This window comes from Cervus canadensis, chromosome 6, assembly GCF_019320065.1.
Source record: "Cervus canadensis isolate Bull #8, Minnesota chromosome 6, ASM1932006v1, whole genome shotgun sequence".
Classification (NCBI taxonomy): Eukaryota; Metazoa; Chordata; class Mammalia; order Artiodactyla; family Cervidae; genus Cervus; species Cervus canadensis.
The window spans coordinates 82651978-82679677 of record NC_057391.1 but is presented as its reverse complement, the minus strand read 5'-3'; the positions used below and the strand labels follow the sequence as shown (position 1 = coordinate 82679677).

The 27700-nt window shown below is 55.9% G+C and overlaps 1 protein-coding gene and 1 long non-coding RNA gene across 6 annotated transcripts in view; one reads left to right on the top strand and one right to left on the bottom strand.

Annotated features, from left to right (window-relative positions):
- Nucleotides 1-477: 477 nt before the first annotated feature.
- Nucleotides 478-24518, bottom strand: VASH1 (vasohibin 1). Of its 2 annotated transcripts, XM_043472625.1 has the most exons (10): nucleotides 23655-24518; nucleotides 22819-23130; nucleotides 15132-15236; nucleotides 13858-13946; nucleotides 12562-12618; nucleotides 10959-11033; nucleotides 7947-8328; nucleotides 5984-6096; nucleotides 1303-4795; nucleotides 478-1247 (listed from the first exon to the last, which is right to left on the bottom strand). In XM_043472625.1, exons 2-9 carry the CDS (start codon nucleotides 23119-23121, stop codon nucleotides 4723-4725), a joined length of 1197 nt encoding a protein of 398 aa, XP_043328560.1. In that variant the 5' UTR covers nucleotides 23122-23130; nucleotides 23655-24518; the 3' UTR covers nucleotides 478-1247; nucleotides 1303-4722. The 2 variants fall into 2 exon arrangements, with proteins under 2 accessions (XP_043328560.1, XP_043328561.1); XM_043472626.1 differs by lacking the exon at nucleotides 15132-15236 and having other exon boundaries at nucleotides 22819-24510.
- A 101-nt stretch (nucleotides 24519-24619) lies between these two features.
- LOC122443894 overlaps nucleotides 24620-27700 on the top strand; it is a 204097-nt gene continuing 201016 nt past the window's right edge. For 2 of the 4 annotated variants that reach the window (XR_006270139.1, XR_006270138.1), the window contains exons 1-2: nucleotides 24620-24938; nucleotides 26539-26831. This is a non-coding gene — a long non-coding RNA (uncharacterized LOC122443894). The remainder of the gene's footprint in view (nucleotides 24939-26538; nucleotides 26832-27700) is intronic. The other 2 variants (XR_006270136.1, XR_006270137.1) reach the window with 2 other exon arrangements.

Here is a 27700-nt window from a genome sequence, read left to right as displayed (position 1 = left end):
TTCTGCACTGGCGACCGTGATGAGAAGGGACTTGAGATCCCTGTTGCTATGGTTTTCTGAAATAGCCTCCTCTCCCAGGAGAACACCCAGCCTTCCTCCTCTTTCCTTCCTGGTGGACGGCTGGGGACTAGGAGAGGAAGAGACGTGCTCTGGAATGCGCTCGGGGGCCTCCCGGGGGGCTGAACTGGCTGTGTGAAGGAGAAAGGGCTTTTACAGCCAGCAGGAAAGATCTTCCAAACGAGGAGTAAAAAGGGCTGAGTGGCTTCAGCAGGCTGAGGGGTGTGACCGTCTGGGACCCCAGAAGTTTCATCATGACTGCTGGGGCTGCGAGGGGTCCTGATGACTGGTTTGGGGCTCCCCTCAACCTCCGGTCAGGTTCCCCTCCCACCCCCCTACCCCCCGGAGCTGCCGCAGCTGACACTGGCAGGTGGGGCGGCTGCAGCCCCAGCTCCCGGAGGGAAGAAGACAAGGCTTACAGGCTGTGGTCTCTGCCCAGCCCACACAGCCGAGCTGGGGGGAGACTTTATTCTTTTCAAGGAAAAACTGAGAACAGGAATGAGACGAAGTGTAAAAGGGAAAGGGGGGGGGGGACAATACTGATATGAGAAGAACAACAAAGTCCAGTACAACACGGCAGCCAACATCATCACCAAGCCCCAGGCCAAGCACACCCGATCTCTCCTCTCATCAGACTTGGAAGAAAAAGGGAAACTTGGGACTCTGGAGCACCAAGATGGGGTGAGGGGGGTGGTCAATACTGACAGACTTGCAGCTAGCACCCCGCCAGCCCTGCCTGGTCGGGGTCAGACCCCCCCGCCCACCCCACGCACCCCTCTTTCAGAGCACCTCCCTGCCCTTTCCTGGTTTCTCAGTGGGGCGAGGGAGGTGGGGAGTTCAACAGAGCGGGGCTCTGGCACTCAGAACACAGTCCATAGGCTAGGCCCCCAGCTCACACTTTCCTTGTACTTCGAGGCCAGAGGGTGGGCCTGGGGGAAGCCAACAAAGCTAAGCTGAAAACCACCCAGGCAGGGACCCAGGCCCACAGGCCTCTGGGCACGCTCCTGGTCAGTAGGAGACCCGGTCCCTGGGCCAGAAGTCAAGTCCAAGTTGGAAGCGGCAGGGGGATGGTGTGAGATGACCCAGGGCCAGAAACCAGATGTGGCCAAACTCGGGCTCTCCCCGCAGCTCAGAACCCTGGCCCTAGGCTTCATCTTGGCGCCTAGGGTGGGAGGTGCAGCTCTCCGTACCTGGCCAGGCTCAGGAAGGATGGGGTGGCTGCTGAGGGGGCGCAGCTCTCCGTACCTGGCCAGGCTCAGGAAGGATGGGGTGGCTGCTGAGGGGGCCAGGGGATGGTGACTCTGCTGAGGCCACGGGAGGGAGAGGAGCGGCAGGTGTGAGTGGGTGGGACACGGCTGGAAACCCAGGTTCCTAGTGTTCTGACCCGGCAGCCCGCACAGAGCACAGGCAGCCCGGCCTTGGGGAGCAGTCACTATCCCGCCATGCCAGCCCACCTTCCATCACACAGCTTTCTCTGACCTCCCCTGACCCCTCCCCAGCCAGGAGCCCCGAGCCCCAGGGACGGAGGAGCCTACACAGTGCTGGGAGGCAGCCCTGAGTCCGGAGGAGCCGGGCCTGGTCCCTCACAGGAAGTGAGATGAGGTGATGCTGACAATGGTGACTAAGGCCCCAAGTCCCTGCCCCCTGCCTCCCCAGAAACTCTGCAGCCAGGCCGGCCCCGCGCGCGGAGCAGAGCCTGTGTAAACACACCCAGGAGGGGAGGAGGGCTTGCTACATATACGTGAAATGTGTTAAAAAATAAATTAAAAAAGCACCGCTGTATCCCGTGGGTGTCCACAGGCCCGAGGTCTCAGCGAGGAAAAGGGGAGGGAGTGTTAGGGGCTTCTTGGTGGGGGTGTCGGTTCCTCCCCCAGCAGACAGCAGCTGCATTCCAGGGCTGCATTCTGCAGCTGGGGCTGTATTCTACTTGCTTCTCCCCAAGGGGCTCAGGAGGGAGCTGGGGGACCAGAGCACCCCGCTGGGTTCCCGTGCCAGGAGCAGCTCTCCCCGACGTCTCCCTGACCCCAGCGCCCCCCGTCATGTCTCACCCTCAAGCCCTGTGGTCCTCTTGCCGGGGAGACATCACAAGGCACCCGCCTCCACACCCACAAAAGGCCCCGTTTTCAGCCTCATGCCTCCCAAGTGGATCCATCTCTGCCCCAGGTGTGAAGGCGTGAACATGGGGGCCCACCACCCCCACCTCCTGAAAACTAGGATGGGAAGGGAGGCTGAGTTGGGGCTCACAGTGGCCCCCGGACTGCTCTGGCCATGATGTAGCCCAGCAGGCAGCTTAGGCACCTCGCCAAGGGCCCATGGAGCCAGGAGGAACCCAAGGGAGTGAGCAGCCGGCTTCTCTGCCTGGCCTGACTCTGGGCCAAGAGCTGCTGGTCTGAAGAGCTGCCAGCCCAGTGCCTTCCCTGGCAGGCACCCGCGTCAGCAGACGCATCCTGTCTCCATCTCTCCCTCTCTTGGCTCCTCAGGCCTCATCCATCTCCCCAGCAGACTGAGAACGGCACTGTTTCTATTCTACTCCACCCCCTCTTCCCTGGTGGCTCAGATGGTTAAGTGTCTGCCTGCAATGCGGGAGACCAGGGTTCGGTCCCTGGGTTGGGAAGATCTCCTGGAGAAGGATAATGGCCTCCCACTCCAGTATTCTTGCCTGGAAAATCCCATGGATGGAGGAGCCTGGTAGGCTACAGTCCATGGGGTCGCAAAGAGTCAGACACGACTGAGTGTTTCTGGTCTGCAGGGAGAGTTGAGTGGGAAGGAGGCAACTGCCCATCTGGGAGCAGCCGCCATGGCGAGGACACTGCCCTGGTCCAGCCTGCTCTGGGACGCCTAGAACTTCCATCCCTTCCATCTCCATGCCATCTCAGTGCATCCATCTCCCCAGCCCAAGTCCTTGCTACTCTCTTAAGATTACAGACTGTCATTCTTTTTCGTGTTGGGCTTTTAAATTTTCTGAGTTGATTGCCAACATTTAAAAATCTGCATGTTTCACATAAAAATTCAGAATTCTGCAATGAAAAAACATCTGGCCATCTGGTACACAGGGCCTGCCTTTAGACCCGCAGACCAGCAGCGGCTGAGGCTGTGCCTTCCTTCGTTGGCCACAGTCCCCACCCAGCCCTGCAGCCCTCCTCTCAATCAGCTGCTCGGCCCTGGGGGAATCTGAGTTCACAACTCTGGGCTCTGTGCTCTTTCCTCTTTTAGGCCCTCAGTCCCTAGGTAACCTTACTCACAGTTGCCTCTCAGTATTAAGAAACCTTAACGGTCATCTCCTTCAGTTATCCTTCCGTAACCTAAATCTGATCTATAGCTTTCTAGATGACAAGCAACCATCTAATCTTTGCTTGAATACCTCCAGCAATGGGGAACTCACTACTCCCCAAGGCCGCCTGGTTCTAAACTCTCACCTTCTTTTCTCACTTACACTCCCCAGTTCTTGGGCTCTGCCTCTCTCCAGTGGCCACCTTGCACCGTTTGCCTTCCACCTCTTCTGTTGCTTGAGCCTCCAGAACCTTCCTCCTGTTCCGCCAACCTCTCCCCACAACCTCTCCCTTGCCCTCCAGGCAGGCGGTGCAGACTCCAGCAGCTCAGGCCCTTCCCTAATGAGCTGCCTCATGCCCCAGGCCTGATCATCGATCATCGCTGGGCCTTCCACACCTAAGCCAGGCTGCTGAACAGGAGAGCGGGGGCTGGGACACAAGCCTCAGTGGCCTGGCCCCAGCAGGGGCTGAGGTAACAGGAAGGGGGAGCAGTCCCTGGGGGCCTCCCGACCCAGGCCTGAGGGTCCCACCTCGTCCTCCACCATGGTTCCTGGACCCACCAGGTCTGTTGGTTCCCCGCAGTCACGCCGAGCCCAGTGCCTCTCTGGGCCCCCGGCCAAGCCCGGCCCCTCTGCAGGGAGGCCCCAGCTGCAGCAACAAGCAGAGCTGGGCTGAGCAAGGGGACCAGAGAGGGGCCTGGGAACTCTTTCCCCCAGCGGCTCTCTCCTGGGCTCTCGTCCAGCGCATCCCAGCACTGGGCAGTGTCCGCCCACAAAGCGCTGTCCGTGGGGCTCCAAGGGCATGGGGGCCCTCCTGGGCCACACACTCTGGCTCTTGCGGCACATGGGGCCTGTGCTAAGCTCGTGATATGGACCACGCAGACCTTTCTCAGGGCGCTTCCTACCCTGCTTTCCTTTCTCTGGGTCACAACGCTGCCAGGGCAGAGAGGACTGGAGAAACATCGCTCCTGCATCCCCCCACGGCCCAAGCAGAGCTGGGAGGTTTCCCATGGGGAGGATGGACCCAAACCCCAGACACACGGGCAGGGGTACCAGCCAGAGCCAGCAATCCCTCCTCACCCGGCCCCGCGACACTTAGAATCTTCTAAGCACTGGCCTTCCGGTCACTGGCCAGATCCACTAGTTTTTAAGTTTTTCTTTTTCCCAATACTTTAAATTTCAGGTTATCAAGTTAAAAGCTCAGAATTCAACTCTTCACTGCCTCCTGGTCCACAGTTAAGAGGGCCTGGCCCAGCGGAGGGACAGCAGCTTGGGAGGCTGAGCTGCAACACGCTCGCCCCGTCATCAGCCCCATGTTCCCCAGGAGCGAGGCTGGTCTGGCTGGAGGATGCTGGTCCCCCCCGAAGTGGGTGAGGCAGGGGGTGCTGCCACCCGCCTCATACCCGGATCTGGTACCCATTGAGGTCTGGCATGGCTTTGGGCTCTGAAGGCTTCTTCTCACCGGAAGGCCTGCAGGGAGGAGAGAACAGAGGAGGGGGAAGGGGTGAGTGGCCCCTCCGGGAGGTGGGAGAGGAGGGATCCAGGGGTGGCTGTCCCCCCCCACCGCTGGCTCCCCCCTCTCCATTCTCCAAGGTGTCCCAAATGCAGCAGGAAGGGTCCTCGTGGAAGTGCATTTCTGGAAAGCCCCGACCCCGCTTGCAGGCCTGAGTGTGGGCCCCGCACTCTCTCACGGGCTACTGCTCTTCACTCTGGCTGCAGGTTAAGTAATGAAGTAACAGTGAATCCCTGTGAGGGACCCTGTGTTCTCTCTGAGAGCCTCCCAGGTCAAAGTGAAGGAGGCTGGCTATGGGAGGCAGCAAGGTGCCGTTTACACCATAGAGGTGTCTCCAGAAAAGTGAAAAAGTTAAAGTCGCTCAGCCGTGTCCGACTCTTTGCAACCCCATGGACTGTAGTCCACCAGGCTCCTCCATGCATGGGATTTTCCAGGCATGATTGCTGGAGTGGGTTGCCATCTCCTTCTCCAGGGGATCTTCCCGACCCAGGGATTAAACCCAGGTCTCCTGCATTGCAGGCAGATGCTTTACCATCTGAGCCACCAGGGAATCCCATATAACCTGAAGGGGTCTCCAGAATGACCTTTAAAGCAAGAGCCAGACTGACAGGAGGAGACAGATCTGTTGAGGCCGCCGGGCATTTTATCAGGATGCTTCTGCCATCTGGTTACAGGCAAAACCCACTGACTCTTGCAGGGGCAAAGGTTACGCTCAAAGCCATCCACCGGCTGCCACCTGAGGTTAAACCTTTTCCGGCAATATTCCTGGAAGAGCTCACTGTTGGCTGGGCCCCCCGCCTTCTACCCTCCCTCCCCCAGAGCCCATTCTGCAGCTCTGCGGTTGCGGCCTTGGACCTTCCCCCGTGGGCCTTCTGCTGGGCACCAGGGTGCCCACACAGGGTAACCGGTGGGCCAGGGATGTCCTCCCCCTGGAGAAACGGGACTTCATCGCAGTTTTATCAACATATGAACAAACCCACCCTCCCAGATTCCCTCCAGTGGGGAAGACAAAGAGAAGGGTGGGAATGTGATGAGCTTGGGGGGAGATCAGAGGGAGGGGAAGATGAGCAGAAAGGATGAAGCCTGTTTGTGCACCTATCCCTTGCCTGTCCCCCCCGCCAGGCAAGGGGAAACCCAGGGCTCACCGCCTTTCGCTGCGGCTGTTCCTGCGGTGGGGGCTGGACTGTCCCCGCTGTGGGGAGGACACATCCTTCTTCCGGTCCTTGGTGGGAGACGGAGGGCCGGTCCCTTTGCCAATCTGGGTGGGGAGGAAGGCACACAGACTCACTTCAGGACTGTCCCAGATCCTGTCCTGTCCTAACAGAGCCACCAGCCCCAAAACTGCTCTGGATAGGGCCCAGGAAGCCTCAAGCCCTGCTCTGCACTCTCTCGGGGTCTTCCTGAACCCATTTCCCAGGCGCTAGAGCGGCCAGGGCCTCGGGAGTTCCACAGCAGGGCGGCCCAAACCCCATCAGCCCCTGAAACAGCATGGACGTGGGCAGCAGCGACTGGGGAGGGTTCATGGTGGCCCCCGAGAAAAGGAGCATTTACCCAGGCCGGGCAGAGGGGCCAGCTGGAGAAGCAGCCTGTGTGTGAGCTTGGGGCTGGGAGCCCAAAGACCCACAGGTGACACAGGTTATCTCCAGTTAATCAGAAGCTCAGACCAGTGGCGACATCTCTGATGAAGGGGGATAAAGGAGGTGGGGGGAGCAAGTGAACTTAGGCGACACAGTCCCTTTGAGCTGAATTTTCAAAACGTGGGGTATACAGGATGGGTGCTGGAGGGGTGGTGGTGCAAATAACATGGGAGGTCTTAAGCACCAAATGGACTGGGAAACACAGCACTTGAAGTTAGGTGATACTGGCTCCAGCTCTAGATCCAGCCTGCTCCTCTGAAGGTGCAGTGATACTCGGGCAGCTGGGCACCCAGACCTCCACAGGGGAGGACCAGGGGGGAGGACCAGCTAGAGGGTGGAGGAGGGCAGCTCCTGAAAGCAGCGGAGTCACCTGCAGCCTGCTGCTGCCCTGGGGAAGGAAGGCACCGTTGCTGTCACCCCTGGTCTTGGTCTGGGGGCTGGCAGGGCAGGGTGGCCGGGATTCCTGAAAGCACCTGTGACGTGCCTAGGTTCCCTATCCGGAGACTGAGCCCCAGGCCCATCTGCCGCCCACAGGCTGCAAGCAAGTCTCTGGGCTCCCCGCACCTCAGTGTCCTCCCCTGCCTGCTGCGGCCCTCCTGGGGTCCTGGGGAGCTGCAGTGGACATGAAACTGCCAGGGTCATGGCTGTGGCCCCAGGCTGCCAGGAGAGGCAGAGTGCAGAGCTGCAGAGGCTGGGCAAAGGGGAAGGCCCCCCGCAAGTCCAGGGGGACCCAGAGAGAGGCCAAGCTTTGGCTCACTTTGAAAGGCTCCGGGGGCAAGCATCTCAGCAGCTCAGCTCACTACTCTGGGTCAGCAGCACCCCCGCCCCCCACCATGACCCCTGCTCACTGCGGCCGGCCAAGAGGGAGAAGGAGCCGTCCCTCCTTGTCTCCCCACTGTCTGACCCGCTTCCCTTTTCTGACTTCCCCCCTGGGGCTGGGGGTCAAGAGTCAGGATGACAGGGGTGATGGAAGCTGCCACCCGGCCCACACAATACCTCTCCCTCAGACAGGCCATGACTCCCCACCAGCCTTGACTTGCAGTCCCTCCACCAGGATAGCAGCACCCCTGCCTAGGCCCAAACCCAGCTCCCCTGTGGCCCGACCAGAGCCTCCTTGGGGCTGCCCACCTAAGGCGGCTGTCTCATCAGCAATGACCTTTGAGCGAAGCCCAGAAACTTCCTACCCTCACCTCCCCAACGCCTGGCTCCACCTCTCCCGAGAAGGTGGGGTGGGGATGGTGGGTTGGGAAGATGGGGGAGCAAGGGGGGGCTTCCCTGGAAGAGCGAGCCTCTAGGAAGCGGCATCTCCACCCCTGCCCTTTCACCCCACCCCTACATTTCCATTGCCCCCCCACCCCTTCCATCCCCACCCCTGCCCTTCCACCTCTCACCTCTGCCCTTCCAGCCCCACCCTTCCACCTCCACCCCTGCCCAGGCCCTGGATGCTCCGGGCAGGGCGGCGCGCACGCACCTTGAGCCGCATGTCGCGGGCATGCCGCTCCAGCTCCTTGCGGAAGTCCTCGCGGCCCAGCTTCTCCACGTCCAGGACCGAGTGCTTCCACTCGATCTGCTCCACGCTGTGTGGGTCGTGGGACACGCACTGGCCCAGCTTCACCTTCTTCAGTACGTGCCAGCAGCGGCCGTAGGCGGCCTCGTAGTCCAGCACGAGCTCGCTGAGCGTGCGGAAGGCCGGCGGCTTGTACATCAGGTCCTCGCGCCGGCTCATGCCCAGCGCCCCGTAGCGACCCCCGAAGTTCACCCCCAGCACGATGTGGCGGAAGTAGTTCCCTGAGAAGTAGGTCTTGAAGCTGATGGGGAAGCGTTCCAGGGTGGGCATGCTGTTGGTGAGGTAACTGGTCGGGCCAGCGCAGCTAAGGAAACGGCTAGAAGCAGGGGCGGGGCGGCCCCACCCCGCGCACCCCACCCGGGAGGGGCTGTGTGAGCCGCCCCGGACCCCAGCTCCCCAGTGCGGACGAGGGGTCTTGCTCATCCACATCCTGTCGTCAGGCTTGGGCCCAGCATACAGTAGGCGCGGATTACTGGCTGCTGCCATGACGTGGAGCAGAGCTCACCAAGTAACAGTGAGCAGGGCACCCTCAACTGCCCGGCCTTCCAGAGTGATGGGGTGAGGGAAGTGTGAGGCCCTCCGTCCACCAGCCTGTCTGTCTGTCTGTCTCCCCCTCACCTCCCTCCTCCCCTGTGTTGCACACACAGCCCTCCTCACCCCTGCCCTTCCTCTCACACCTGCTGATACACACGTGTGCATCACAGATGCACAGACAACCCTGTTCCTTTTCTCTCACCGCCCCCACCCCTCTATGCGTAGATATCCTGCCCACTGCTCTTCCGATAAAACCAAGGTTGCTGGTGGCCTGGGAGGCAGTCAGCTGTCCACTCCAATCTCCACGGAGGACCGTCTACACCAGCTCTTCTCTCTGGCGGCTCCCTGGGCTCTGCTGGCTCCTTCTCAGGCCTCAGGCTTGGCTGGGACCGCTGACCTCCCTTCCTAAAGCAAATCTGCTGTACGTATGTTCCCCGTGGCACATCACCACAATCTGTGATTATTTTTCTTATTTCTTGGTTTACTTGCTTACTTTTTGTCTCCCTGGCTAGAATATAAACTTTTAAGAATGGGGACCACCTTGTCTGTCATTTTTTTTTTTCCTGCTGTATCTCTGGGGCCCAGCACAGACATGGCACATGACAGGCACTCAAAACTTTTTTTTGAACAAATGAGTAGAATGAGATGAACAGGATAAACGCTTGGCGTACAGACCAGGTAGACACTGCATCCAGTGTCCAACGTGCACCTGGTTGTTTAACTGTATTAACAAACTTGTGGGATGGGATTGCCATTGTTCCCTTCTGCAGAAGAGGACTCCGAGGCCCAGAGATGCTAAGGAGCTTGCTTGAGGCCACTGTGAGGATGCAGCAGAGCTAGGATTCAGGTCCAGGTTGGCCTGACCCTGCAGTCTGTGCACAGTCACTGCGATGCTGACCAGGCCTGACTCCTTGCAAGCAAATGACTGGGAACACAGATGAGCCAGGTGCAGGCTCTGAGTGCGGTGAGGATGAGACTGCGAACAGACTTAGTACAGTGCGCACCACGTGTTCGGAAGGGAGCTGTGGCAGTTCTATGGGGACTCAGGGAGACGTCCCGTCCAGATGGGGAGCTACTCCTATTTTCTTCCTGCCCACAAGCCAGCAGGTAACCCCTGGACGGCCCCTGGGACCATGTGATCCCGTCTGGACCAGCTTCTCTATGTGCTCACGGGCAGGGGAGCAGGGTGTCCCTCCTACAAGGGGGTGGGAACCTCCACTTTGGAGCGTGGTCCTGAAGGAGAAGCAAACGTGAGGTGGTGAAGGAGGCGCTGGCAGCGGCCTGGAGTCCCTGGGCTGGCCTCACACCCGTCCCAGCAGAGAACCCTTTGGACAAGGCAATGCTGGTGGGTCCCTTTGGGCAGCAAAGGGCTGCCACAGTGGGACTAGCCCTCAGGGAGGAGGACTGGGGGGTCACCCCTGCAGTCTCTGTGTACAGTTTGAGGCAGGTATGTCTATGGGGGTGGGGATCTGATCCCCCTCAGAGAGGCTGTGTTCCTCACCTGTGAGCGTTGTCGTCTTCTCCCTGACCTGTCTGAATGAGCGATTCCTCCCTGTTCCATTAGGCACCTGCCCCCTCACCCTGCTGGGCACAGAGCCCAGTGCCTACTCCAGGAGTGGCAGATGGAATATTTAAAAGCCTTGGTAGGTACAGGGAAAAGTGTGGGGGTGGGCAGAGATGAGTCAAGACTGGCCTTGAATTGGTAAAACTGAGTGATGGGCACATAGGCTGCACTATGTTAACTTATGCTTATATGAGGTTAAAATTTTCTGTAATAAACAAGGTAGGATTCAGGCAGGAACTACTTACGGCAGAGAAATGGCCATATACCAGTCTCCTAACTTTGCTTTAACTGGGGATATTGGGTGCCCCCTCTAGGGACATTGTCTGTGCTACCTAACTACTCTGGTGATCTAGCTATAGGTCCTAGTTCTGCCCTTTGGGTGGGGAAGAGACTCAGAAATCTTGATTTTTTTTTAACTATGCAGTTTTACATTTAAAGATCAGGGGATGTGCATCATCTCCACAGATCCGCATGTCCTTGAAATGCCAACAGTTGGGCATCCAACCTGCTTCTCCCAGACTCTTTGGTTCTTGGAAATAGCACAGCAGCTTTATGAGACGATGAGCCCCAATCTGTGGTTTGGAGAACAGGGTCACTGTGTCCACTGCTCAAAAAAAAAAAAAAAAACTGCCCAGTAAGCCTTGGAAGTTACCAACTGAGGTGCAAGAGACTGACCCCCCCCTCAAACTCCTTCACATTGGGGCCAAGTTTGTGACTTCTGGGAAAGGGAGCTGGGAGGGCCCTTCCAGAGGAGGAAGATGGCCTTGGAGGTGTGAGTAGCTGGCTGTCCCCTCTCAGGCCTCTCAGAGGAAGGATACATTCCCAGGATCACCGCTTCCAGGCATTTGATTGGCAGAGCCTCTTTGGTCATTTCCTTGGCCAGGTCCATCAGCCTGGGGGGGAGGAAGGCACAGTCATGAGGACAAAGGCTCCAGTCCCTTCTGATGAAGGAGAATCGGGAGGTAGACTAGATGGACAAAGACTCCCCTGCCTTCCAAGCTGCCTCAGCTCAGATCCAGCACCTCCCCCTCACATCCTTCCTGAGCCTAAGGGGTGGGAGAAGAGACAACCACGAAAGTAAGCAAAGAGTCCTCTTCCCCTTCTGTCCCTGCACTTCCTTCTTCCCTCAGAGTCCTGCTCCTGAGTCCTCTGGAGGGGAGGGTGGTTGGGGGGTGGCGTGCAGTGGTAGGCAGGTCTTTGAAAGCCACTGGGCTGGGGGCCTCCTGTAAAGATGGTGTTCGGGGAGTGCATGGGATAGCATGCCAAAGATGCCGGAGACCTTGGCACTGATCTTGTTTCTTCTGGAGCACAGTGGACAGCCCTGACCCAACTATGACTTCTCTGAAGAACCTTTAATTGTTGTAACTGCTCCCCCATGGCTGGCCAGCTCCCTGGAGCCTGGACACGGGATCTCAGGCAGTTAGCTGCCCAGTGACTCCTCTGCCTGGTCTTGAACTTGGAATTCAGGCCACTTTAAAACAGACTATCTCTGAAGCCTGGTTCCTCCCTCCTTACCAAATGCTGCCCCCTGGGTCTGGGAATGCATCCTGGCCACTGGCTTTGCAGGGGAGGGTGTCAGACTCCTCCGTCCCATGAGGCTGGAGCTGGTCCCGCACACACAGCAGGCACAGGACAACCAGAGCAGAGCTTTGGGGTGAGGAAGGCTGCACTCCCCCCGAGGGCTCAGAGAAGGGGTGATTAAGTAATTTAGCTAATAAACCATTTAAAGCATTTTTCATAAGGAAGTGATCATGGGTTGATTATACGTGGAGCAAGATGTAAAATTAACATTCCTCATAAAAGCACAGGGTTTTAAACCTGTGGACAGCTTTGGGCTGAGCCCCCAGACCCACCTGTGCTATTCACTCTCCACTCTACTCTGCCCTAAGGGTTTCCATGGGGTGAATCCAGCCAGGGGTCTACACTTGGGGGGTGCAGAATGGGAAGTGAGATATGCAGTGTTCTCCCCAGTAGGGTCCCTCCCACTCAAACACTGGGCCTTGCACCAAATGACCAGAAGCGAGTCCAGTAAGGTAACTGGGGTGATGCTAGGGAACAGAGAGAAGGGGGAGGACTCTCCTGTGAGGCCCACCTCTCCTAAAAGGAAGATGAGGCTCACACACAGACATCCACCTGAGACCATCCTGTCATCACCAAGGGTGGGCTGCCATCACCCTCTTGGCTCAGCATGGATATTGGGGTTCCTTTTCCTCAAGGGAGCCCTGGCTGCCCATCTTGGCCAGAGTCCCCTCTTTAGGACGTCCTAAGGAGGGTCCCACGGTGGTACATGCTTTGCTGGTGGGCTCCCCTGGGAAGAGTCCCTGCCTGCCTGAAAAGCTTCCACCCACAGGTGACTGAGGGGCTCCAACCAGACCAGGCCCTGTGACCTGGTGCAGAGGGACATGTGCTCCCCACACTTACCCTGTCAGAGGTCTGCTCTTCTTAATTTCAAAGAACTGTGTCCCTGTGTGATTGTACCTGTGGGTGCTGGTTAAGGGTTCTCTGGCTTGATCTGGAAGAAGCATGTCCCTCTGCCCCCATCCAGACCCCGGGGGCGCAGGCCGGGTAAGGACCCCCCAGAGTGCTTCTGGTGAGTACCTGGGAGGATGCTCAGGGCGTGATTGTCTGAAGGGAGAGGAGGGCACAGCACGCCGCTGGCTCCTTCCCCCACAGGGCCCCCCCTCTGTCCTCACTCATCCTCTGTTCCCAGCTTTCCTCTCCCAGGAAGGGAGCCGGGCAGCAGGCAGCCAGGTTGGCCAGGGCTGGGAGAGACGCCTGAGCCCTGGACAGCTCTCAGCAGTACTGCATGTTCCAGTTGGTGAGAAACAGCACAAACGGATGGGAGAAGGCTGGAGTGGGATTCCTACACGGCTCTGTTGCTGGGTGCTGCTCCCAAGCCAACTGGTCCCTCTCCGGGCCACCAGTCCCCATCTCTGCCCCCTACCCTCTCCCCCCAAATTGGGCTGGACCCAATTTTCAGTAACCAGCTTGACTTTTCTTCTGCTCAGGACCCATGCCTGGCCCTTAGGGGTCCTGCCGTCTAGCACCGAATCAGCAGCTAGGAGGGTCAGAGGGAGCCCAGGTGGAAGAGTTCCAGGCAGGGCCCAGGGCTGGAAGAGGCTCAGCTCAGGGACACAGGGGAATCCCGGGCTTGGGGGTGTCCCAAGGCTCTCCCCATGCTGGGCAGCTGGCCTCCTGCCAGGGAGGAAAGAGGTGAAGAAGTAGGGGATACGTCCAAGATGTGGAAGCTGTCTCCTGGAGCATACAACTTTTTCTCCTCCATCTACCTGCTACCTCCCCTCAACACACACCCTTTCCCCCAACACACACCTCTTTTAGACCAGTTTTTAAACAGCCCCAAGGGAGCTTCCCCCGCCTCAGGGTCAGCAGAGGAGGTCTGGGCCGGCGGACCTGGACTAGGCTTCCACCAGTTGGTCAGTCAGGAGACACTGACCCCATCACACAGAGGAGGAAGGGGGCGGCTGAGAGGCCAGAGCAGGTGTGGCGTTCATCAGACAAACCCGCTCCGATACCCGGGAGGACACGGGTGGTGTGCACACTACTCTGGGGGTTCAGAGATGCCGTGGGAATGGCACCCCCTGGAGTCGGGGGGGTGCGGCTGCTCGGCCCAGTGCCCTCTGGCCCTGTCTGGAAACAAGCCCCAGGCCGGCTCCAGACCAGCTGGATGGCGGCCGTGACCCCGACCACGGAGGATACTGCAGCTCCCTGATGTAGCGCTGAACCGCTTCCAGGCGCTCAGGGACAGGCGTGGAGGGCTGGAACGTAGGCACACTCGGTATGGGGATCTGGGTACGGAGAGAGAAGGCTCTGGTCACGGAGGGAGGCTCACCCTGGAGCTTCCAGCCCGCCAGACACCCAGATGAGCCCCCAGAGAAGCCACGTCCCATGGAGGAGCTCCCCGCTACTCCCTCCTCTGAGCTTCTCTCCTCTGCAGCCCCTCCCCCAACACCCCCAGCCCCCCACTGGCCACTCCTCACCCTCCTAGCCCTTGACGGCATTTCTGATCTGGAGCTTACGCTGATATTCCAATTTTATGCTTCTTTCATAATTTTAGAAAAAAACACAGGCTGACTGTCTGGAATTTTACATTTCATGAACTTCAAGGCGTCCCCAGGAATGTCAGGGTTGAAGTTAAGCTCTTTTGGGTTTGGGGTTCAACTCTGTGTTCAAAATCAAGTTGACCAGGTGTTCCTGTCCCTAGTGAACGCACCCTTGGCAGGGGGTGTCACCCCACCCCACCCTCATATCACAGCACAGTGACGAGGCCTTCCTGCTCCCCTGGGAAGAAGGAGGAAGTGCAGGAGGGGGACGTGGTTTGGGACGGGGCTTGCTGTGGACTAGGCACTTTGGAAGGGTTCCATGGAGGCAGCAGGAGCCCCGGCTCTCCTTCAAGACCTGTCTGTCCTGCCAGCACCACACCTACAACAACACGGCTAACTGGGCATCTGGACAGTCCTTCTCAGCGGAAGAGACTCTCCAGAGTCTGGCCAGACATGGGGAGAAGGGGGTGTCGTGGGGAGAGTGGGGGTGTGGTGGGGAGGGGTGGGTGTTGGGCAGGTGTCCGGCACCCTGAGAACTGGGAACCCCCAGCCTGGGCTGCCCAGGTGCTGGCAGTCAGGCTAGGCTCCGTGGCCCCCTGGAGTGGTCCCTCGGCAACCCAGCAGTTGTCAGAAAAGCAGCCACACCCGGGTGTGTGCCCCCAGGCCACCCGCTCCGGCCAGGGGAGCCTGAAGGCTGGCAGTTTGGCCGCAACAAGTCAAGTGAGGCTCAGGAGCCAAGGGAAGCACCCACCAGGTCCTTTGGGTTATGGGTCGGGCTTTCCTGGGTAGAGAGGAACCAGCCTTCCAGGTCCAAGGCCCACCCCCCTGGGGTCCCCCCTGGCTTCCAGTGCTGGCAGCTCTGAGGTGGCCTCAGAGCTCCTCACATGGCGTGACGAGGCCCCACCCTGCAGCCCCTCCGCCTCGGCCTACCCCCCGGCAGCTGGGGGTTGCTGAGCGCGTCCACCTGTACAGGCAGGGAAGGGCAGGGTGCATGCGGGGGGCTGGGCTGAGGGCACAGCCGGGGTGGCCGGGGCTCTGACATGAAGGGAAGTGAAACACCAGTGACTCCTCACGGCACCACAGCCTCTGACAGGCATCAACTTGCCCCAAAGGGCCGAGGCGCAAGGGAGAAAACCCTGCCCAGGAGAGGACTCTGCGTGAACTTCCTCCCCAGCCCTGCTGGCCCCCTCCTTCCGGTCTGGGCAGTCCCCAGCTGCTGACATCTGTCTGGAGGCAGCTACTTCCCCTTTCACACCCCGCCAGTTCAGTTCAGTTCAGTCGCTCAGTCACGTCCGGCTCTTTTTGACCCCATGGACTGCAGCACGCCAGGCCTCCCTGTCCGTCACCAACTCCAACAACTCAAACTCATGCCCGTTGAGTCGGTGATGCCATCCAACCATCCCATCCTCTGTCATCCCCTTCTCCTCCCACCTTCAATCTTTCCCAGCATCAGGGTCTTTTCCAATGAGTCAGCTCTTGGCGTCAGGTGGCAAAAGTATTGGAGTTTCAGCTTCAGCATCAGTCCTTCCAATGAACACCCAGGACTGATTCCTTTAGGACGGACGGGTTAGATCTCCTTGCAGTCCAAGGCATTCTCAAGAGTTTTCTCCAACACCACAGTTCAAAAGCATCAATTCTTCGGTGCTCAGCTTTCTTTATAGTCCAACTCTCACATCCATACATGACTACTGCAAAAATCATAGCCTTGACTAGACAGCTATTTAACTTATATGCAGAGTACATTATGAGAAATGCTGGGCTGGAGGAAGCACAAGCTGGAATCAAGATTACCGGGAGAAATATCAATAACCTCAGATATGCAGATGTCACCACCTTTATGGCAGAAAATGAAGAAGAACTAAAGAGCCTCTTGATGAAAGTGAAAGAGGAGAGTGAAAAAGTTGGCTTAAAAATCAACATTCAGAAAACTAAGATCATGGCATCTGGTCCCATCACTTCATAGCAAACAGATGGGGAAACAGTGGAAACAGTGGCTGACTTTTATTTTTTGGGGCTCCAAGATCACTGCAGATGGTGATTGCAGCCATGAAATTAAAAGACGCTTACTCCTTGGAAGGAAAGCTATGACCAACCTAGACAGCATATTAAAAAGCAGAGACAGTACTTTGCCAACAAAGGTCCATCTAGTCAAGGCTATGGTTTTTCCAGTAGTCATATATGGATGTGAGAGTTGGACTGTAAAGAAAGCTGAGCACTGAAGAGTTGATGTTTTTGAGCTGTGATGTTGGAGAAGACTCTTGAGAGTCCCTTGGACTGCAAGGAGATCCAACCAGTCCATCCTAAAGGAGATCAATCCTGGGTGTTCATTGGAAGGACTGATGCTGAAGCTGAAACTCCAATACCTTGGCCACCTGATGCGAAGAGCTGACTCATTGGAAAAGACCCTGATGCTGGGAAAGATTGAGGGCAGGAGGAGAAGGGGACGACAGAGTTTGAGATGGTTGGATGGAATCACCGACTCAATGGACATGGGTTTGGGTGGACTCCAGGCGTTGGTGATGGACAGGGAGGCCTGGCGTGCTGTGGTTCATGGGGTCGCAAAAAGTCATATATGACTGAGTGACTGAACTGCACTGAACTGAACTGACTAGACGGACCTTTGTTGGCAAAGTAATGCTGCTGCTGCCCGAACTGTGGCCACCGCTTAAAATCAGGGGGATAACCACCCCAAACGGAGAGTGCTCTGTCTTCCTGCCTGGCCACCCTGTACAAGACAGGCTCCAGAACTCTCTGAGGGCCTGGCTGGCCTCCCTGGGTCAAGGATGTGGGCTGAGAGAGGAATCAGAGGAATGATAGCACTATTTACTATAGCTATAAAAAGCACGGCACCTGGCTTTTTCAGGTGGAAGGTCCCAGGCAAGTCATCTCCACTTCCCGTGAGGGCATCTAGTGACTTCTAGGAGCTTGGGTAGAGACTGTAAGTATACCCTCCCCCGAGACATTTCAAACAAGGAGGGCTCTGTAGTCCAAGAGTCCTTTGAGCAAGCTTGCACAAGCCAGCCTTGGGCCAGGGCCAGGTGGTACCCATGAGGGCATCACCTGCCATCTAGACACAGGACCCAGGAACTGGAGGCTCTGTAAGAACTAAAGGGCTCCAGAAAAAGTGTAAAAAGATCCTGGATTCACGAGTAGGGCCTTAAAGGACACCACCACTGAGGCATAGCTGGAGGGAGCTGTCTGACAGCTGTGACATGTTAACTCATGTCAACCAACGGGCCAGTATCTTTCTTCTGAATGTTCTCACAAACAAAACAAACAGGCAAGAGTCTGTATATCCAAATAACCAGACCTGCTGGAGGGGTGGCAACGCCTCAACCCCCACCCCAAACCAGGAGCCCAGAAATGCTCCCTTGCTGCAGAGCGGTAGGGTGAAGTGGGGTACAGTGGAGGAAAGTGATATTGGCCCAGATCCATCCAGCAATGACTCCTCCTCTGCCACCAAGGCCAAGGGTTACATTTGCTTCAGGAACCACCTGATGTGCTGAGTTCTATTAAGGCGTTCTCCCTGGTGGAGTCCATCTCAGTCTAGAACAGAAAGGAGGCTTGGGGGAGGTTGGGCAGCCTGCAGCTGAGTGTGTGGACAAGAAGCAAGACACCCTAGAGGCTGACAGACCTGGACCTAGAACCAGCCCATCGCTGTCTAAATCCCAGCCCCGCCGTTTACTGTCTGGCAGCAAGATCCTTACCATCTCTATGCCTCAGACAGCTCACCTGTAAAGTGGGTGCCAAAACAGAACCAAGCTCAGAGCCTAGATGAAACACTGCGAGGCCAGGTCTAAGGACAGGGACTGGCACACAGCAGAGACTTGGGCTCTGCCTACTGTCGCTGTTATTCCTGGGCGTGTCAAAGACACTGGTCAGCCCATGAGGACGCCGGCAATGCTGCCTTTTTGAGGGGAGACGTCCAAATTCACCTTCTGCAGGAGCAGCGTCTGGAGCTGCAGTCAGAAGACCTTGGGCCGCTGGGTCTGGATGCGTGGCCACTGAGCTTTTAAAAAGGTGGTAGCAGGGGACCTCCCTGGTGGTCCAGTGGTTAAGAATCCACCTACCAATGCAGGGGATGTGGGTTCGATCCCTGCTCCGGGAACTAAGATCCCACATGCCGTGGGGCAACTAAGCCTGCATGCTGCAACTACTGAAGGCCCTGAGCGCTTTAGAGCACTTGCTCCAAAACAAGAGAAGCCACTGCAATGGGAAGCCCATGTGCCGTATCAGAGAGTAGTCCCATGTGCCACAACCAGGGAAAAGCCAGGTGCCTCAATGAAGACCCAGCACAGCCAAAAATAAATAATCAATAAATAATAATTAAAATGAACAAACAAACAAACTAGGGGCAGCTTGAGACATCAAGGAGACAGTCTTACAAAGGAACACAAGCGGCTCCTGGATCTGCGATCCTTCTAGAACTGTCGCCCGTTAGCATACTGGTGTCATCCTTTTAGAGGACATCTCCCCAAGGTGCCTGTGGGGTGGTCTCCTGGACCCTCATCTCCAGGAGCTATTTTCTGAGTACACGTTACAGCTCACCCACTTCACAGGCTTTACTTCATCAATTTCTCCCAGTGACCCCCTCAGAAGTGGGTATTGTGCTTATGCCCACTTTATAGCTGAGGAAACTGAGGTGCAAGGAGGTTGGGTCCCTTCCTGGAGACCCAGGATTTGAACATGGTGGATGCGATGTTTTATCACACTACACCGCGGGGACCCCAGACTCAACCACCTGCAGGGGCTGCACAGGTGACATCAACAAGGAAGGCAGACTGAGAGAGCAGGTGGGGGTCTGTGGCCACCTGGGGGAGGGGAACCAGCCCTCAGCCCCGGCTGCCTGCTGCCATGTGGGGTCACACATTCTCTGTGCTCAGATCGTCTCATTTTCTGGAAAGATGCCCAAAATCTGGATTCTGATGTGAAATCTCCCCATTTTGAATTTTGGCTCGCCTGGTCTTTTAAAAACATTATGCTGTCCCTCAAACTCTTGGCGGACTTCCCAGGTGGCGCTAGTGGTAAAGAACCTGCCTACCAGTGCAGGACACATAAGAGATGGGGGTTTGATCCCTGGGTTGGGAAGATCCTCTGGAGGAGGATGTGGCAACCCACTCCAGTATTCTTGCCTGGAGAATGCCATGGACACAGGAGCCTGGAGGACTACTGTCCAGAGGGTCACAAAGAGTTGGATATGACTGAAGTGGCTTAGCACAAACTCCTGGTCCCACTACGGTGTAACCTCTGTTGCCTCTGTGTTAGCTCCAGGGACAGGGCCACTCAGGGGGTGGGGGGTGGGGCAGCCCAGTGCTGGGTCCACGCTGCTGGCACTCTGGGATCGGACCCTGATGCCTCCTGGACATCTCCACTCTGCCCAGACTCTGGGGCCTAGACTCCTGCTCTGAGCCAAGGTGGAGGAGAACCCCCTGCAACTTTTCCTGTGGTTTGAGGAGGGGGATTTGATTTAGGTCATACCTTAATCGTCTAGTGGTTTCCCCTACTTTTTCAATTTAAGTCTGAATTTGGCAATAAGGAGTTCATGATGTGAGCCACAGTCAGCTCCCGGTCTTGTTTTTGCTGACTGTATAGAGGTTCTCCAGATGACACCACCCTTATGGCAGAAAGCGAAGAACTAAAGAGCCTCTTGATGAAAGTGAAAGAGGAGAGTGAAAAAAGTTGGCTTAAAGCTCTACATTCAGAAAACTAAGATCATGGCATCCAGTCCCATCACTTCATGGCAAACAGATGGGGAAACAATGGAAACAGTGAGAGATTTTATTTTCTTGGGCTCCAAAATCACTGCAGATGGTGACTGCAGCCATGAAATTAAAAGACGCTTGCTCCTTGGAAGAAAAGCTATGACCAACCTAGACAGCATATTAAAAAGCAGAGACATTACTTTGCCAACAAAGGTCCATCTAGTCAAGGCTATGGTTTTTCCAGTAGTCATGTATGGATGTGAGAGTTGGACTATAAAGAAAGCTGAGCACAGAAGAATTGATGCTTTTGAACTGTGGTGTTGGAGAAGACTCTTGAGAGTCCCTTGGACTGTAAGGAGATCCAACCTGTTCATCCTAAAGGAAATCAGTCCTGAATATTCATTGGAAGGACTGATGCTGAAGCTGCAACTCCAATACTTTGGCTACCTGATGCAAAGAACTGACTCACTGGAAAAGACCCTGATGCTAGGAGGAGAAGGGAATGACAGAGTTTGAGATGGTTGGATGGCATCACCGACTCAATGGACATGAGTTTGAGTAGGCTCTGGGAGTTGGTGATGGACAGGGAGGCCTGGCTTGCTGCAGTCCATGGGGTCGCAGAGAGTCAGACATGACTGGGCGACTGAACTGACTGAGAAGTGGGAGTTTCAATTCTCCCAATCCTCTCACAAAATCCCTTCAGGACCACCACACATGTCAGTCATGAAACTTGCCACAGACAATAGTGTTATTCCCTCATTAGTTTCTTTTCTAAGCATGAAGGTTGAAGATGACAAGATGACATTACAAGACCAGTTAATGAGCTCGTCAACTTTGTTTTCAGTCCCTTGAAGTGGTGACAATTCTACAGAGGACCATTCTCACTCTCCCAGAGCCTGCTTTAGACATCAGCAGGATGGCTAGAGAGCCATCTGCTAATCCCTGACTTGCTCGTGTGGGAGAAGCGTGTGGCTCTGGCTTCACTGGGACAAATGCTGAGTGAGACCTAGCTGCCCCTCCTGATGCAGGGCATGGACAGAGGGAATGAACAGCCAGTAATCAGCACCAGCCTGAAGCATTACAGTTTCTTAAATGCTTTAACACAGGGATTCCCTGGTGGTTTAGTGGTTAAGACTCTGTGCTCGTAATGCAAGGGGCCTGGGTTTGATGCCTGGTCAGGGAACTAGATCCCACATGCAGCAATTCAGAATTTGCACAACACACTAAAAAGATCCTGCATGTGAAACTGAGACCAGAACAAAATTTAAAAAAAAAAAAAATGCTTTAACACATTTGTCTCATTTAACTTCACTACAATCAACACCACTCTCAACCTCAGACAAGAAAACTGTGGCTCAAACAGGGGTCTGCTTGAGTTTACAACTAGGCGGGTGATTGGAACAGATGTCCATATCCTCTGATGCCATATTTCCTCTTCCAGGAATTTATCTCAAGGAAATAATCAGAGCTGCTGCTGCTGCTAAGTCGCTTCAGGCATCCCCGACTCTGTGCGACCCCATGGACAGCAGCCCACCAGGCTCCTCTGTCCATGGGATTCTCTAGGCAAGAATACTGGAGTGGGTTGCCATTTCCTTCTCCAATAATCAGAGGTGGGTCTCCAAATGTATGTTGTAGAATGGGCACCACAGTGCTCATTTTAGGAAAAAATTATTGGAAACAATGGCCAACCACAGGGAATTAGTTAATTCTGAATTAGCTCAGAAGGTGATTATGCAGCCATTCAAAATCAAACCACATTCAATTTCCCTTGAAAATATAAGGCAGTAGCTCAATCCTCAACCTGGGGGTTGACTGAATTCAGCTTGTCCCAGAAGATAGTCTCTGATGGTTCTACCAATAACTTAGTAAAAAGAGAACAAAACAGGTCACCTGCTTCCCTGTCTAATCCACCTTAACTGCCACTCTCTCTGGTCCCTTCCTTCTTACCTGGACAAGTACGCATAAGCATGGGGCTCCGACCTCTGGCCAACTGACTTTTCTTAGGGAATTTCAGGTCTCTGCATTTGAGAGAGTATTTCCCTAGTCTTGAACCATAACTTTGGGGAGAAAAAATCAGGCGTGTTTTTCCACCAAGTACTATAGGGCACAGAACGTTTCAAATACTCTTTCATTCAGCAAATGCTTACAAGTGCCGGTTCTGTGCCAGGCACACGGGAGGCCTTGGGAAGACAAAGATGAATGAGACAGCCTCGGCCCTCATGGTGACACAACTGAAGGCCAGCCGTCGTGAAAAATGACTGCACTTTGTTTTTGCAATGCACAGAAAAATGCCTGAACTTTGCCCCTCTCCACGGCCCTCTTCTAACTGCCCTGGAACCTCATGTCCTACGAAGCAAGAGGCCCTGGAACCGGAAGACCTGCGGTGGGGCGGGTAGAGACCCAGCCCTGCCACTTACTGGCTATGGAGCCCTGAGTTCCTACTTGAGTTTTCAGCTTCCTTGTCTGTAAAAATGGGTCCTCAAACTGCACTTCATGCACAAGGTTCTTGGAGAATTCAGCGAAACACATGAAAATATTTACTCAACATCTGAAACCCTGGACCCTCCTCAGTCATTCATTCTCTCTCTGCCCACTGCTCTCGGGCTTAGCAAATAAGATGTCAAGCCACCCCTTAGCGTGATTAAGTTTATCTGCTGCTCTGCCCACAACACATGGGCATTTTAAGAGATGGAGGAGGGCAATCCTAGAAACAAGGCATGTGGACCTCACAAAAAAGCCTCAATGGTAACTGAGTAAAAGTTCTGGACAGGTTCAACCTATCTGTATTTTTAACACTTTACCATGCCAGTAGCTCCGAACTGCCAACAGGAAAAGTGGCACTTTGCTCTGGAAGCCCCCAGGTCACTAAAACCTTAGCTCTCCTCCGCCCGGCAAGCCCCACGCAAACCCCTCACCTTGGGCAGGTCGGTGGCCCCACGGATCCGCTGAGCCACCTTCTCTCCATCGGGGTGGATCTTGGCCACGTGTTTCCACATCCTTTCCCAGGTGGGCTCATCCACAGGCAGCCCACCCCGGTTAACAAAGAAGGGGATGCCTCCATCTCGTAGGTCCTCTTCCCCTTCTTCTTCTGGCTCATCATCTCTCTGGGCTGAGGCTCCTTCGCTGGTCTCCAAACGCCGGACCCCAGAGGGGACAGCCGCGGCGGTGGGGGCAGCGCCGGTACTGCCGCCCCCGACAACCTTCTTCCCCCCTGGCATCCCCAAATCCTTGACGGGTGGGTGGGAGGACGTAGCAGCAGGCAGGGGTAAAGATAAAAAAAAAAAAAAAAAGGTGGCTCACGGGAGGCCTCCCACACACTAGCTACAGAGATAACACATGGCCAAACAGAGCGCGGGGCACCTTTAAGAAACCAGGGCGTGGCCCCGTACAATAAAACACTACTTGACGGGAGGGTGAAAAAAATCAGTGCCTCAAAGTGAAGTGATGGGCAGAGGGGCTTGGTTGTCCCGGGTGAACCTCAGAAGCCTGGTTCTTTTTGAAAAACGGGATGTAGAGACTTCATCTCAACTTGGCAGCTTTCACCAAAGCACCCCCCTTTTGAGAGCGAGAACAATACCGGACAGCAGCCTGGGCTGCCCGAGGAGAAAAGCCGGTGGGAAACTGAGGCCAGGCAGCTCAGATCTGCGGCCACCAAAGGGTAGAGGCACGAGTGCCCACGCCGACCGGGCGCCCCAGGTCCCAGTTTTTTGAAGAGCAACAAATTCCTCTACAAAATACCGCACGCTCACACCTGTGCGCGTTCCGAGGTGGGGGGCCGAGGAGACTCCAGGCCGGGAGTCGGCTCCGAGGTCGCGACCCCCCGGATCGGAGGGCGGCGATGGGGCTCGATTTCTCGGACGCGACGAGTCTGGGATCCGAGACTCGCAGCTGGCAGGGGCGCGGGGAGGGGGCGCGCGCCGACGCGCACATTCCACGCCCGCCGCCAACTCCCCGCACAAAGTGGGCTTTGTCTCGGTCTCCTGTACCCTCGCACCCCCACCCCGGGCAGGAGCAGTGGAGCCCCCCAGGAAGGGCGCGGCGGGGAGGCGAAGCGGGGAGCGCCCAGGCCCCACCGGTCCCCTGCCCGGCGCGTCTCAGCGGGAGGATGCCGGGCACCCGGCGCCGCTGTGCGCCAGCCGAGCCATCGCGGGGCGCGGGTCCCGCTTTCGGGCCCGGGGCTCAGCTGGGAACGCTCGGGCGGTGCGTAGGGTCACCGAGCGGCGGGCTGCGGCCGCAGGGTCGCCGCCCTGGACCGGCTGCAGCATGGGCGGTGGCGCGGCCGCGACGGGCAAAGGATGCTCAGCGGCTGTTCGCTCGGCCTCCCGCGGCACCCCCGCCTCCCCCGGCTAAGGGCTGGAGGCAGGACCGCGGGGCGGGGAGAACAAGCCTGGAGGTTCGCGCAGCCACGGCCGCGGAGGAAGCCGGAGCCGAGGGGCAAAGCCTCGGCGAGGGCGGGCTGCGCTAGTGAGCCGAGAGCAGCCTGCCGCGCGCGCGCGCGGATCCCCGCGCAGGTCTCGGCTCCGGCGAAGCTTAGGCCAACCGAGAGGCCGGCAGCAGGGTCCCCGGCCGGCCTGCCGCCCACCCGGCTCGACTCTGGCCCGCGCCGCGCATGCGCTCCGTCCCCCCCTTAAAGGGCCAGCGCGTCCCCGCCGGGGCCTCCGCCTCCCGCAGCCATTCTTCACCCCCAAGTCATCACCCGGACGCCGGTGGGCGTGCGCTCTCCTCTTATCCCCTCTCTGGGAGCCGCGAAGCCGGAGCAGGGCTCCTGGGGGGTGGGGGCGTGGGAAATGTTCGCAGCTTGCCAAAGCGAGCGCAAACTCCACGGAGATTCCGGGCTCGGAAGGCTAGCTGCTGGGTACTTCCTAGGGAGACTGCCTGGCTGGGGCGCTCAGGGTCTAGAAACTAGACTATGGCCTGGAAGTCCAGGGTTCTAGACCGGATTCAGTGGTCTGTTTTCCCGCGGGGACGTCCAACAGATCCCTCCCCTCTGTGGACCTCGGTTTCCCCCATCTGCCAGCCGAGGTCTTCCCACTGGGTGAGCAGAGACCTCCCAGCGCTCGTGTTCCTTAGAGGAGGCTATCCAAAGGTCAGGATCACGACCTCTGCAAGTGAAGGCTTAAAAACCCATCCGCTTCCACCCGGTAACCTGCACCAGCTATAGCGGGGTGCGCCGGCTTCACCCCTTGTGGGCCTCCCTGGACTCGCCCCTGGGAACCCTGGCGCACACGACGGGCCGGGGGTGGGGGGTGCTGCGCCCAGGTCTTAGGACCGTGACCCATGGGAGACGATGGCTAGGGAGGGTCAGCCGGCCCAGAGGAAAGGTGAAAGTACGGGTCACTGTTGTGTGCAGGGCGGGGTGGGGGTGGGGGTGCAGGACTGCGGAGACCCAAGACACCTTCCCTCCTCCTAATCCTTCCACAAAGTGGTGGCACGAACAAGGAATAAAATCAAGGAACTTGACTAAAATACTAAAATGAGTCAGTTAGGGTTAGGGTACATGCTTTGAGACTCCTCCCCTTGCTCCTCCACCAGCAGTTAGTGTGAAAAAGTAAATGCAACTTCCTGGGCCCCCCGGCAGGCAGATTCAGCTTCCTTAGGCTGTGATTGCTGCCGATTGTTTCTCAACGTCCCCAGGGCTGGGACCGAAAAGGCCTGGGAGAATCCTGAGGTCCTCAGTGGTTGAACATCTGTTTCTTAGAGTTGCCCCTGGTGTATGAATCCTGGGGCCCTTAGATCCAGGAGCAACCTCTTGCTGCCTCCAGTGTCAGAAACCAGGAGTGATCAGAAATGGGAAGAGTCAGTGGACTTCAAGAAAGCTAGTTAAAGGACTTGTCTGGTGGTCCAGTGGATAAGACCCTTCCCTTCCAATACAGGGGACATGGTTCAATCCCTGGTCAGGAACTTAAGATCCCACATGCCATATGATGCTGCCAATAATAATAATAATAATAATAATAATAATAATAATAATAATAATAATAATAATAATAATGATAATAATGAAGGCTAGTTAAGAGGGGATGCTTTTAAGATCTTGAGGCAAGAAGTATTGAAGGCGGGGGAAGAAGGGGATGACAGAGGCTGAGATAGTTGGATGGCATCACCGACTCAATGGACATGAGTTTGAGTAAACTCCGGGAGTTGGTGATGGACAGGGAGGCCTGGCATGTTGCAGTCCATGGGGTTGCAAAGAGTGGGACATGACTGAGCGACTGAACTGAACTGAGGCAAGAAGACTCCAAGCTGGTAGATACCACCAGGGAACAATAATTGCAATCTATTCATTGTTTTGGCAGGGAAACCCAGCCTCAGAGAATCGTTTCCTCAAGTTCACACAGCTAATCATTTGAACTGAATTCTTGCTTCTCCAGACACTTAGCTTTCATCAGGCATCTTGCCTCTTGTGCTAACTCAGTGGTTGTGGTTGTTTTAAAGTAGATGTGCGGGTTCTTTACCACTTCTCTCAGAAGATGGAGTCTAATTCTCTTCTCATTAATGTGGGCTGGATGTAGTGACAGGCTTTTCATGGATAGAAGGTGGTGGAAGTGATGGGATGACCCCTGAAGCCTAGATCATTAAAAGGAGACATTTCTTCTGTCTCTTTCCTTAAAGGAGGCTCTCTTCTACTCTCTTAGGACGCCCACCCTGGGAACCCAGCCACCATGTTGTGAGGAAGCACAAGCCGCACGGCGGAGGTGACATGAGGTGACCTGGCCGGTATCTTCAGCTCAGCTCAGCTTGGCTCTCGGGTAACAGCCGGCCTCAACCACCAGACAGTGGTGAACTGAGCCAATTCCGGCCCCAGCCTTTGAGTCTTCCAACCGGTCCCAGATGTGGAGCAGAGACAAGCCATCCTCACGGTGCCCCGTCTGAATTTCTCTCCCACAAAAACTGGAAGATAAGAAGTGATCATTGGTGTTTTAAGCCAGTAAGTTTTGAGATACTTTATTATATTGAGATTTTATTATGTATTACATTGAGATTTATTATTGAGATACTTTATTATTATACAGCATTAAGTAACAAATACTGTGGGTTTCCTGAAATGATAAATAGTAAAATAGACTTGGGGTATTTAATCAAATACCTATTGAGTACCTTCTATGTGCCTGACTCTGTACTAGGCACTGGGGATACAGTGGTGAATAAGAGGGACATGGTCTTTGTCCTGGCAGGCCTGTGGTCTACCAGTGGAGGAGATGTTTCAGCACAATTTCAGTAGAGTGCTTTGCTAGATGCTTTAATACACGGTATAGGAGTGCTTACCCCAGACAACTTTCTGGTCAGGTGGGTTGTTGGGGAAAGAAGAAATGAGTTGGCCACAAGGCCAGCGTGGTCTTGGCTAGAGACTTTTCTGTAATGTATTCTTAGAAGTTGTGAGGGATGGGTGTCAGGCAAGGAGGGTGGGGCATGCAAGTAAGTTAGAAAATGGAGAAACTAGAAAAGGATGTATCTAACGCTGTCTCATTTTACCTGAAAGCCCAGAAATGACTAGTGTCTTGCCTGGTGTCACACAGTTTGTGAACTGGGCCCAGATAATGTGTCTTGCCTCAAATCTTTTCATGATTCCCCTACACCAATGCCCAGAGAGCAATACCACTAAAGAACACTTGAGTAACTCATTATTTGGCTCAAAGCTCTATGAACGTTGTCTGTCTTCACAAAAACGCTGGAAGAGGTTAGGACGAGTTAATTCCCATTCTACAGATGAAGAAAGGATGCACAGGGAAGCTAGGCAGCCTAAGTACTTAGTTCAGGAGCTGGCACATCAGTGACTTTGATGATGACAAGGATGAT